The sequence below is a fragment of the Falco cherrug genome, chromosome 14, assembly GCF_023634085.1.
Source record: "Falco cherrug isolate bFalChe1 chromosome 14, bFalChe1.pri, whole genome shotgun sequence".
Lineage (NCBI taxonomy): Eukaryota > Metazoa > Chordata > Aves > Falconiformes > Falconidae > Falco > Falco cherrug.
The window spans coordinates 8,518,062-8,531,250 of NC_073710.1; the positions used below are offsets into that span (position 1 = coordinate 8,518,062).

At 36.8% G+C, this 13,189-nt stretch overlaps 1 protein-coding gene across 3 annotated transcripts in view; it reads left to right on the top strand.

The window, feature by feature from the left end:
• The window catches only part of ITFG1 (integrin alpha FG-GAP repeat containing 1), an 88,132-nt gene that overhangs the window by 6,941 nt on the left and 68,002 nt on the right, over positions 1 to 13,189 (top strand). For 2 of the 3 annotated variants that reach the window (XM_055726821.1, XM_055726819.1), the window contains exons 4-6: positions 85 to 142; positions 752 to 826; positions 4,498 to 4,592. In XM_055726821.1, coding sequence (XP_055582796.1) covers positions 85 to 142; positions 752 to 826; positions 4,498 to 4,592 — 228 coding nt within the window. The remainder of the gene's footprint in view (positions 1 to 84; positions 143 to 751; positions 827 to 4,497; positions 4,593 to 13,189) is intronic. The other variant, XM_055726820.1, reaches the window with a different exon arrangement.

Sequence of the window (13,189 nt, forward strand, 5' to 3'; positions counted from 1 at the left end):
CAGATGAAGAAGAATTGTGTCTTAAGTTAAAAATGCAAATATCATAACATATTGCTAACTGAAATTAATATTTTCTGGTTTTAGATCTTAACCATAAAACTATGTTAAATAAGACTTTTCGTGATGAGCCTCTAGTAATGGAGTAAGTATGACCTACTTTTTTAGAAAACATTTATAATGGTGACTAAGAGCAACTTAAATCTATTTTAACACTAAAAGTTGAAATGCGTGCACTTCGTATTTCAAGAACAGGTTTGTGTAATGTCAACTGGTCTAACAGAAGATGACAAAACATACCAGTTGTCTTTGCAAACCTTGTATATTATATCATCCTGGCAATAGTAACTAAATAAGCTTTTTTTTTGTTTGTTTTAAATTTCAGTACTTTGCTTGATGCAGAAAAAGAACCATTCATTTTTTTAGCGAGGTCTGTAAAGCTGGCTGTACAGACTGGCTTCTTAGACTGAGAAAATATCCCTTTCACAGTGCCCTTTCCTCTGTGTGAAATTCTGAACAAAAGAGAGGGGGACTATAACTGGAAAATCAGATGCATGGCATAGTGTAAAATATTGAAAGAAGTGTATTACTACCAGCAGCTCAGACAAGAGCCAAAATTTAGAAAAGACTACACAGCTGAAAATTCTTCACTGCTTGGTTGGAAAATGGTAGCCAAATATGGGTTAACTTAAAACTAGTTCATTTCAACTCCTATAATGACTAAGGTGATACTGAAATTGTTTTGCATTTTCAGCTTTAACGGAGACTTGATTCCTGACGTCTTTGGTGTCACAAATGATTCAAGTAAGCCACAGATATTGATAGGCGGGTAAGCTAAGGGTTTGTTTATTAGCATGAATTTTAATAACTTATTCATTGTGCATCCACTTCTGTTCTTATTGAAGAGGCAGAAGACTCACATTTAGCTGCAACTGTGCAAACATGAATCTTCTCTCATTTCCATGTGTATCTTTAAACATTCTGTGACACTGCATCTAGTTTTGAAAGTGTTATTATTGGGGAATTAGTTGTTTTACAGGGGAAGTAGACATTCCATGAGAGCTGAGAAAACAAAAACCTTGTTATTTGACATAAGAAATAGGATAATTGTTTCTTGGAACACTTATAGTCTCCTTTCTTTAGCACACTTTGGTATTTATTATTATAATCTGTATTAGGGAGTGATGTGCTGTACAGAAATACAAACCAAAGATCTTAAGTAGCACCTGTAGAATTTAGGCTGCATGTAGTCTAATAGATGAAGTGACAGTTTGATGATGCATGAATTACTTCAGATCTTGTAATATAAAGGGTGGCAAAAGGAAAATGCACAAAACTTTGGGGTAAACTAAAAAAAAATAAAAAAATTCAGCTCTCATATACCAAAGAAATAAATTGTAATGGGAAGGTTAGATAGGATGGGAAATCAAAAGCGTAGGAAGTGCTAAGTGTAAGGGTCTTAAGCCTTATGTTATATATTCCTATATATTGAGCTATATATATCTTTTCATATATGAGATTCCTAAAGAGACATAAGGTAGAGGCAACTTTAAGTAGCAAGGTACGTACGTGTACATGGAAGTGTTGTTCCTGTATTGTAACTTTTGTTTTAAGGAGCGGCTAAGGCCGCTCTTCAGCAAGTAAAGTTGACTGAAGTCTTACGAGATTGCAGTAAAGGGGACTGAGTTCCGTTATTAAAGTTTTGGCTAGCCCTGGAATGTCGTGAATGAGACTAGCTCGCAAATACTGGGATAAAAATTATTATATTAACAGCATACTCAAATGTTTAGTAAGGACTATGCAAAGGATTATTTTTAACTGTTTTGAGTACGAATGCTGAAATCAAAGCAGAACAAAAGAATGGATGTCTACTGATTCAGAAGAGCCAGTATCTAAACAAAAACTAAGAAAATAGCAATATTGCTAATACTGGGCAAGATGCCAAAGAACTTTATATCTGTCTTTTGAAACTGTTACTTGTTAAAAACACTACTGAACCCTAGAGAAGGACAGTTCACATTCTGTTCAGTTTTCCTGGTAGCTGCTTTGGAAGTTTGGAGTCTGATAAATAAAAAGAAAGCTTTGGCTTTTGAGAGCTGTTAGGGTTGTATATTTAAGTCACACACAATTGGTGTGACTCTGGTTAGTGAAAGTTTCATTACTGAACAGGATGATTTTTTTTTTTTTACCAGCTACAAATATGGGTCTGTACATCTTCTGTGACTTGCCAAACCAAACTTAGCTTACATTCAGTCTTTGATTTCTGTAAGGAAGAACTTAATTGATAGTGTTGTGGGTTGGGGCATTCTTTGAAAAAGAGAGAAGCCTTAAAAGGATACTTGAATTAGAACTTTGCAATTTAGAGGTTTTTTTCTCTCAATTGCCAAAGTATGTCCTCAAAAGACAGAGAAACTATTTTTAAGATGTGGGTTGGATTATAAATGTCAAAATAAATACATTGGTCTTAGCTTTCTGATATGAAAACCACTCCTTTTGAGATTTTCTTTTTGATCTGTTTTCTTTTGACTAATAATAATTCCCATTGAATAACTGGAAAAAGTAGGAAGTGGGCTTGTGTTTTCTTAAGAGGATTGGACTTTTAAATCAGTTGTTTGTGTCTTCTAACTTGCTATTTTGCAGCTTTTAAGTGGAACTTGATAGGATTTCTTGAATATTATTTAGTAACATTAACATAGAAACTTGCAGCTCTGTTCTTCAGGAGAAATCCAGGTGTTGGTGTCACAGCTTTTTTAGGTTTGCATATGATCAATAATTAAGTTTATTTGCAAAGGAGTGTGTTAGGAAGTCTTTGCATTCCAATGTAGCTTTATTTAGTTATTGTTTCAAAAGAGGTCTGTTACCAGCAGAGAAATCAATGAGATGATTACTGTGTCTCTATGACAACAATAGATCAGCTTTATGTGCATCTCCACGGCCCTTAAGAAATGTTTAAATAAGGCTTCCCCCCACACACCCCATCAGTGAGTTTAACAAATCTATACCAGTTGTTCCTAACTGCCTATTTTGCTTTCCTCAGAGATTGGTCAGAAGTGATGTAGGGTAAATAACATTTCATTGCGTAAATGGGAACTATAATTTTCTTGGCAATAGCTTTTTGGTTGTTAATCCCAACTTGAATTTTATCACCATTACTTTTATTTAAATTGATGGGTTATGGAACAGAGATTTCAAATTCACAAGGGAGTTTCTGAACACCTTGCAATGATTATATATTGAAAAATTGTATGAGTTTTTGAAGATATGGAAAACTGGGAGAGCTTTAGTTCATTTTTGTTGAAGAAATGCATCCAGTAATATTAGCATAATGCTTACTCATTACAGACCAGAATAAGATTAAGTGCTATAGGTAACAGGATGAGCAATGTCTTGTACATGGAAAACAGCTTTATGTCATCTGCTTATAAAAGCATTCATCTGTTTTTAATCTAAAATGTTTTTAAATTTATATTAGAGCTTTATAACTAACTTTCTTGGCTATCTTCAAAACTGAATAGATGAAAAACCTATAGAGAATATTTAAAATTTTTAAGATGAAGTGATTCTTTTTAACATTTCTAAGACTTAGTTATGATCTTTGGGAAGCAATAAGAAGCCTATTTCTTTTTTCTCACAATAAAATGAGTCATAGAAGATAAGGACTTCAGTAATATGTAGGTGATGTCATTGGAATAAACAAAGTCATTACAGACAGTAATGCTTTTGTATAGTGCATTCTATAGTGTGTATTGACATTTTTCTGAGGGTATTAGCTCAGGGTTCTGAAAATAACGTATCTGATGATTCAACCACTGTGAATTTTGAAGGATTTGTTACATTTCAGTGCGCTGCTAATAGGGAGGTTTGCTGGAAGTTCAGTCATTTCTAGAACACAAACCAGCAGGGCATTTATGTTTATAAATACGTAAAACTATCACTTGCTTGGGAAATTACATAATTAGCCTGTAGTCCATCGTAACATGAGAGTTGAATTCTTGTGTTGATTTTTAAGTGACTGAAAATAAAGTCCGTTCACATGCAGCAGGCATGAGCTGCTTTAGCAGCATGTGATTGTGTCCATTTTTGCTCATTGTTATTAATCCTAAAGTAGATTTCAGAAGTACCAATAGTAAAACTGATTGAGGAAACTGGGGAGCACAGTGATCAGTGTCTCAAGATTTACGGTCGAAGTCTAGGCACTAAATTTCACTTCATAGGCAGTAAGACTTCTCTGTCTACAAAAAAAAAGTTACTCTAGAAAATTATTAAAAACTAACTGAAGCCCCTGTGCTATGAATCATCCTTTGCAGAACTTTTCAGGCAATTACTCTAGTTACTTAGTATATTATAAGCTAAGTAGTAATTTTAGCTTAGCATTAGAAGAGCATGCTTACTGTTCAATTTCATTTAAAGTTTCACAGTTATTTTTATAAAAGGTATACTTTCATGTCGAACAGTCCCAAAGCATTGATGAAATGTATTGCTTTTTACTTTTGTCTGTAGGAACTTCTCATGGCATGCTGCATTGGAAACTCAAAGTAAAATGTATATACCGCACTCTCATGCTTTTATAGATTTAAATAATGACTTCACTGCTGGTAAGTCATAAAAAGTGTTAAATACCTTCCTAAAATTACGTCTCGCTCTAAGTATACAATCTAATGCATTGCAGTTTCCTTCTAATACTTTAGTAAATTTCATTGATGATCCTAAAGAATTGGTTCTGGAATGTTGTATTCAGTGATCATATAACTTTGCTACTTCTGTGGGTTTTTTTTTTATTTTTAATTATTTTGATATCTACAATTTGAAAATTCAGGGTTTAAAAGCATAACTGCCAAAATGAATAACTTAAAAACATTTCCTACTTCTTGATGATAATGTAATCAGAGCTAATGCTTGTTCTGAATAATTCTGTGTTCCTCATTGAAGCATTGTTACCTGTGCTTTGTGATGCTGTACTCTAGTATTCACTTTGCAACTCCATCAGAAGCCAGGCTGCATTTTCTTAATCTTGAGTCTGGAAATAGTTTTATAGTTCATTCAAAGAATGTTTTCAAGACTGACTTATAATTTGTTTCTTGAAGATTTCAGTATTACTTCATTCTATTTTGTTGTAGTTAATTTTATCAGTGATGGAGAAAATAACGTGTGAGACTTTGTTCTTCTATTAGTGTATGAGCAATCCTCTAGCCTATTTATAATTCAGTGTTCACAAACGAGTACTGGAGACAACTTTTCTTATGGTAGATAAACTGTATTTTTCCTTTGGTGGTGGCTTTGGTTTGGTTTGGGTTTTTTTTGTGAAAAACACAATGCAATTTAGCCTTCAGTTACCACTATTTATCAGGTATATACGTGATTCATACCTCCAATCCCATTTACATATTGTGCTAAACTTAATTTCTTCACACTAAATGAATTCTGAAATGCTTTATCTTCTAGATTTGCAACGTACATCAATTCATATATGGTAATTTTGGAAAGATAGCTTATTATTTTTCCTGTTTAGTAGCATGGGAACGAGGGAGGAAAGAGTCCATAAATTTAATTAAGATGCTTATAATTGTTGGGGATTAAGTTAATTGCTTTAGCGTGTCGTCAAACCTTAATATTCAGTTCTGGCACACTGTTGCATGAAGCTGTCAAGTGAAAATTCGAACTGGAAAATTAAATATACGGTTGCTTACCATAATCAGTGTGATGTAATAACCAATTCTAACACACTTAATTCTACAAATCCTTTGTAGTTGTGTTTTAGTGGCATGGGTAGTGAAGATGAGCATTCCAGGTAGCATTTTAAGATGAATATACTGAAATCGAAACTCACAGGTAGGTAAAGGTAGGAAGTCTAAGTTGCTTACATAGATCAATCACAGATGTTACCATTTTTTGCAAGTGCACACAAAGGTTTTCAGGACAGCTAACAGGGTTAAGAATGTCCACAGAGTTCCAGTTAGTGCTAGTGAAGTATGGAAGTTCCTCTATTAAATAAAAATGAAAATTGGGATCTTTGTGGGGGGGGTTCTGGGAGCTTTATAGGTTCACGTCTACATTCCTATCTCAAGATGCGAATAGAAGCTTCTATGAAGCACTCCCCTTAGAAAGATCCTGACTTTTATTTGCTTGTAACAGCAAGGATATAACACCTCAGGCTGAAATATGTGTTATTACAGAAACCTGAGGAAAATTTCAAGGAAAATAATTCATTCTGAAAAGAAAACTGGAGCAAATGTTATCATAGAATTATTTTCTTTAAAATACTTCTTTGCTTCTAAGATGGGTTGCTGTCCCTATGAAAATTGGACCAACTGTGTACAAGGCATATGTTGCTGAAAAACAATGCCTCATCAATGATATGATGTTTCATGACTGATGTGTTATTCCAAGACTGCCTGCTGCCAAACTGAGAAGTCACCAATTGTCTGTTCCTGTCTGCACATTTATGGCAGCCCCCTAACATCAGCTGTAGTAATTGTGCAGAAGCTGGGGCTGGAGGGGAATATAGTTCATTTTCACTGGAGTTATTAAGCTGACCCAACTTGCTATACAGCTTCAGGATTGCCAGAGCCAATGTAAGCACAGAGAGAAGGTTGACTCCTCGTAGTAGCCGCAGTTTTAGCCTGCCTTTAACCAAGCATGAAATTGCACCTTGAGTCTCATTGTGCCTCTTCCAAAAAATACCTGTTTAGTGTTATCCCCACGTCTCCTTTAATGTCTGTTTGTCTGTACAGAGTTGGGTGACTCATAGAAGTAGTCATAAGAATAGTCAGCTGATACAAATTAAGAAAAGGGCAAGCAAAAAAAACCCAACAAACCCTGTATGTAACTGTCTATACAGTACTGATAGTACTGTAATTCTAAACGCATTTTGCCAAACAGGGCCAAAGTAAGGTGCTGGAATTGCTGCATTTTGCCCCCAGCTAGTCCTGTGTCTTGCTTTGTGCAGTCTGGATAGACTTTGCAGAAGACGGCTAAATGCTCCTCTGGTTTAAGTAAGCTCTGTTCCTTGTCAGCGTAGCTGGAGCAGTGCAGTCTTGCTAAAGAAGCAAAGAGAGGAGTGCGATCCATATTGTGTTATTTTTCAACAGTCGGCGGAGTCTTTTACTTACTGGTTGGTTTGGGTAGAGCTAGTGAAGAGCGTTCTTGTGACTTGGTATTCACCCACACTACCATTCTTGAGTTGGAACAAAACCTCCTGGTACACAGTAGAATCATACTAGTGAGGAGGGGGGCATTGTTGAGGGTGCAGGGGAATGGGGTGCTGCAGTGGATGGCTATGAACTCTTCAGAAGGGAGAGGCAATAGGGTGGTCCTGTAAGTTAGGGAGTGTTTCGACTGCCTAGAGCTTAATGACAGTAACAACAAGGTTGAATGTTGATGGGTAAGGACCGGGGGAAGGCCAACAAGGCAGATAGCCCAGTGGGAGCCTGTTACAGACCACCCAGTCAGGATCAAGAGGCAGATGAAATATTTTACAAGCAGCTGGGAGAAGGCTTACAATCAGCTAGCCCTTGTTCTCATGGGGGACTTCAACTTACAGATGCGTGCTGGAAATACAATATAGTGGAGAGGAAACAGTCTAGGGGGTTCCTGGAGTGTGTGGAAGATAACTGCCTGGCACAGCTGGTCACTGAGCCAGCCAGGGGAGATGCCCCACTGGACCTGCTGTTTACAAACAGGGACGGAGTGGCGGGTGATGTGGTGGTGGGAGGATGTCTTGGCAATCATGAGATGACAGAGCTTTTGATTCTCAGAGAAGTAAGGAGAGGGGTCAGCAGAACGGCTACCTTGTACTTCTGAAAGGCTGACTTTGGCCTGTTTAGGAGCCTGCGGACAGAGTGCCTCGGGAGGCAGCACTGAAGGGGTCCAGGCAGGCTGGGCATCCTTCAAGAAGGAGATCTTAAAGGCAGAAGAGCAGGCTGTCCCCATGTGCCAAAAGGTGAGCTGGCAGGGGAGAAGCCTGGCCTGGCTGAACAGAGATCTTTGGCTGGAACTCAGAGGAAAAAAGGAGAGTTTATGACCTCTGGAAGAAGAGGCAGGCAGCTCTGGAGACTACACGGATGTTGGAAAGTTATACAGGGAGAATATTAGAAAGGTGAAAGCCCAGCTGGAACTCACGCTGGCCACTGCTGTAAAAGATAACAAAAAATGTTTGTTCAAATAAGTTGGAAAGAAAAGGAGAGCCAAGGATAATCTGCATCCTTTGTTGGATGCAGCAGGGAACATTACCACAAGGGATGAGGAAAAGGCTGAGGTGCTTTTTGCTTTCTTGCCTCAGTCTTTAACAGCAAGACCAGCTTCCCTCTGGGTACCCGGCCCCCTGAGCCGGAAGACAGGGATGAGGAGCAGAATGAAGTCCCCAAAGTCCAGGAGGACACAGTCAGTGACCTGCTGCTCCATTTAGACACGCATGAGTCTATGTGGCTGGGTGGAATCCACCTGAGGGCACTGAGGGAGCTGGTGGAGGAGCTTGCCAAGTGGCTCTCCATCATTTATCAGCAGCCCTGGCTAACCGGGGAGGTCCCAGCAGGCTGGAGATTGGCCAGTGTGATATCTGTCTACAAGAAGAGCAGGAAGGAGGATCCAGGGAGCTACAGGCCTGTCAGCCTGACTTCGGTGGTGGAATCACCATCCCTGGGGGTGTTTAACAAACGTGTAGATGGAATGCTTAGGGACAGGGTTTAGCGATGGACTTGGCAGTGCTGGGTTAACAGTTGGAGTTGATGATCTCAGAGGCCTTTTTCCAACCTAAATGGTTCTATGAATAGCCTGCATGCTGAAATCCCGTTGTCCAAAAGACTTGATAATCATGATGTTTGATGCTGCTGTGGTACTTTTTGACTGAAAAATTCAGAGTATTTACTCACATTGCTGCTATTCATGAACAGGAAGATACAGTTGTACCTAAAGTAGATGCGCTGGTTTTTGTTTACAAATAAAAAATAGTTTTCCTGAATATACCATCTTTACTTGTTGTTCCTTGGGTTTTTTTAAGACCTTTTTCTAATATTCTGCAGTGTTTTGGGGCTCTTAGTAATTCTGTAACAGATGCATTCAATTCAGTGATTTTTAGCTGGGCTATTTTTGGCACTCTGTCATTATAAACAGCTTAGGAGATGTAAAGTGTGCTTGACAAAAAAAAAAAAAAATAGAAAAAAAATCCTCTCTGGGCTGAGAATCTTTTTGCTAGTTTATTGCCTAACCCGTTTTGAACCTGCTGATATTAAAGCCTCAAAACAGAGCTTTTAATTGGCACACTTCTCCTGCTCTGCGTAAAAGGAAGTTGAATTGTTATGATTTCATTGTATGAGAACATGTTCATAAGGATGTTTTTAATCCCTGACAGTGCTTCACGAAAGGCTAACTGTGTAAAGATTTTTATAATCCAAAAATCCTCTAACCAGAACAAAGATAATACTAATCTTTCTTGGTGAGATAGTAATGCTGCTGCTGTTTTTAAATAAAGCATCCTCCTGTAGAAATCACAACTGCTTAGAATTTTTAATTCAGGAAGTATTTTGGGTTAGGCGAGAAATTTTATATATAATCCATGCAAAAATTTTTACCGAAGCATTTACGTGTGTTTTACGGATAAAGTTGAGACAAAATTTTCAAATGTCTTCTGCATGTGTTGCCCCAGGGAGGGTATCTACCTCACACAGTGGCTGAGATTGGAAGGAATGTCTGGAAATGGTCTGGTCAACCTGCCTATCATTAGCGTACCTGCACTGAGATAGACTGAAAGATGTGGAGACAATGTAATGACCCTTGTTAGAATAGGGCTGCTGGATGTCTAGTAATACATACGCACACACGTCATTAGTTCTTTTTGACAGCTAGCTTAAGAAAATAATTTTGAAGCTAATAATAATAGGCTTGTCTGAATAGATCAACATCAGGTGAATCTTACTGAGCTTGAAGTGCAGGTGAGCATTTCCAAAGCAGACTCCTCCTGTCTTAAAAACAGCATAGCCTCAAACTGGCATATGTACGTAATGTGACTTGAGAAGTATCTGTGCAGTATTTAACTCTTTGACTTACGGTGAAGGAGGTAAAAAGTAACTTTTTTGCCTTTAGTCCACTTGAAGTAAAATGGAACTTGGTCTGTCTCAGTAATGCATCTCAGACGTGTTAGGAGAGGGAGAGAATACTGTTTAACTGAGTAAACACTGTGCAATATGGTCATTACTCTGAAGATTTTACAACTGAAATACATGAACCAAACCACGGAGAAGAAGTGTTATAGCTGGAAACTGGGGCTGATACAGGTAAAAGGACTTGATAAAGACCACCCAGAAACGATACAGAGATGGGTACCAATACAGATTGTCTACTTAAAGCTAGACAACAGACAAATACATTTCGCTTATGCCATTGTTGGTTTGCGCCACATTCAATATTTTCAAATAAATACTTCGGACCAGGCTGAAATTTAAATTTAGCATGTGTCTCTAGGTGAATGCTGATTAGACTGTCTTAACGTAAGCTGTCATAGGTGAGTTTAGAGTGCTTTAGATAAAGTTGAAATTTTTAGGATAGCAATTATTTTGCTACTTTTTTATTTTTAATTAGTTAACTTGATTGTTTATATTTAAGACATCCTAAAATGTCAGATGTTCATTTAGGACTAATGCTGTCTTTCTAAGCCAAAATTGTAGTACTGAATTACTTAGAAAAAATATTATTAATAAACAATTTGTATGCACTCAAAGTTGCAAGTTGTCGCCCGAGAAATAAGGTCGTGGCCCTGCAAATGTTTTTAAGATGTTCAGATGTATCACACAAACTGCCTTGGACTGAATCCTGTAACTTCATACTGTACATCTGTCAATGTATCCTTAAATGCTATGAAAAATAGCTGATGTATTAAATATTCTGTGCCTTATTTGGTTATGTGATTCCAAAGCTTGGAAATACTGCTTTTACAACCTGTCTTGTGTTGAACACTAGCACATGGTGTGTATAACTGCAGATATTTCTGGAACTGTTTATATAAAATGAAGGGGAAAATCATAAATTTGATTTTGGGGAAAACTAAAGTGGAGAAATCATTAGTCAGAAACAGCTTGCTATAAGCTAATTGCTAGTCTCTTTACTGATTTCTGATGGTTAATTTTCTTATATTGTTTTGCTTTGGGAATCTAGAAACCTAATGTACCAGAACATTTACAATGTGTTTTCTTTTTGAATTCCCACTCCTTAGTTTAAATGCGTAAATGTAGACAGTTTTCTTCTTGAAAACTGATCATTCAAATCACCAGTGATATTTCTGTTGTAATCATTTAAACCTGGATTCTGAAGACAATGTAATGCTCGATGCCAGACTCTCTGATTATATTTTTGGTGAGTTTCCTGCTCATGGAAGCTGTTAGTCGCTCTGCATATAATATTATCATCAAAGCTTATTTTATGCAGTAGATCCACATTTATTCTCTATTAAAATAACCAGTCTCTTTATGTTTGCAAACAAATTATCTGGTGGTTTAAAACTTACCTTGAGTAGTATTTTAAAACTGTAGGGGTGTGTATGTATTTCCAGTCAAATCATTCTTTCTGGTTTTGCCCCCTCCCTTACGGTTTGTTTCCCCAAAAATAAATATTCAGTAATGCCATGTAACTATTTCATTCCTTGAACAGGTACATTTTTTAATTTCTTAACTGCTTTAAGCTTTGATAGCAGAGCTTACTTGAGAGTTTACAGCAAATAATGGAGGCAAAAATTGTATCGTTTAAGATGCACAGGACGTGTTCTGGAGAACCTCAATCTAGGTCCACAAGCTTTTGTTTGTTTTTTTATTACTTTCATTTTTACTATTTACAAAATTGTTATCTCCAATTAAAAATGGTCTGTGGTATGATCTATTACCTCTATTCCTCCACTTGTTCCTACAGCATTCAGTACGACAGGAGGTTCCTGGTTATAAGATGAAGCCAGAGTTGTTCAAATGAGCTTCATCTCCTCCTACTGCTGAGATTGGTCTACTTTTGCCAGTGCCACTTTTCTTACTCATAGCTTACCTCATGAAGAGAATTAAACAATGAGTAGAGATCTTGAGGGAAAAGTAGCTATTTTAACAGAAGTTTTTACCAATCTTTCTGAAAGAACACATGACCTGTGCTATCTGCTTAGCCATTTCAATTTTCAAATCACCATTATAAGTGTCTCAAAAGCTATTCCTTCTGAATTTTTTAATTATATACTAATACGGTTATATACGCTGGATGGTACTAATGATATTTTTATGGGAATCAATATATAGGTGAAAAGTACATTGGTTCTGCCTCAAAACAGCATTTTGGTGATAAAGCATGAATGTGAAAATGAGTTCTGAAAGCACTCTTACCACTGATTGGTCATCTTTTATTGCTTAAAACAATATTGTTGCCTTTACTCGGGGCGGGGGGGGGTGGGGGAACGACCCTAAAAGCAAAAGACACCAACGGAATTTTTTGTCTGAAAACTCATGTTTGAAGTGCTAAAACCCAGAGGAACAGTCCCACCTGCTCTGCATATTCAGAAGCATAACTATTCAGCATAGATCTAATTTAGAAGTTTTCCACTTAGGTGATGCTTTTAAATTAATACATATGATTTTTTTTCTACAGTGTTTTTTAATACTGAAAGGGATTTTAGTGCTTACTTGTGTTGTGCATAATTATTTATCATCTGCTTTACTAAATAGTTCCAGTAAACACTAAATTTTGGAAGACCTGTTTGAAAAGCAGATTAAATTCACAACTTCTTTTATTGTAAGCACATTACTTAAAAATTTGCCAACACAAATTATCTAGTTTGGAACATTTGGAGTCCTTTTGCTTTGCTTAAATTTTTCAGAGGAGGAAGTTACTGAAAGGAGGGGTTCCGTAACTTAGTTTCATATAACTAGAACCTCAAATTCATAACAAGTTAATTTCAAACTCATTAGTGTTGGTACTTCTACTCATATCCATATTGTGAAAGGTAAATTGCTGTAGCTAAGCAGTAGATGTATTCCATTTTCTCTAATACAGTACTAATGCCAACTTGACAAATCTGAATATGAAATGATAGAGGGTTTCTCTACCTGAATGAAAAACTTATGAACAGAAGCACAAAATTTGTCAGGTTTCATTTTCCATTTCTGTGTAATAAAGAAATAAAACTGACTATATCTAACTTTATATGAAATTAGGTTTGAGCATATTAAAAGCG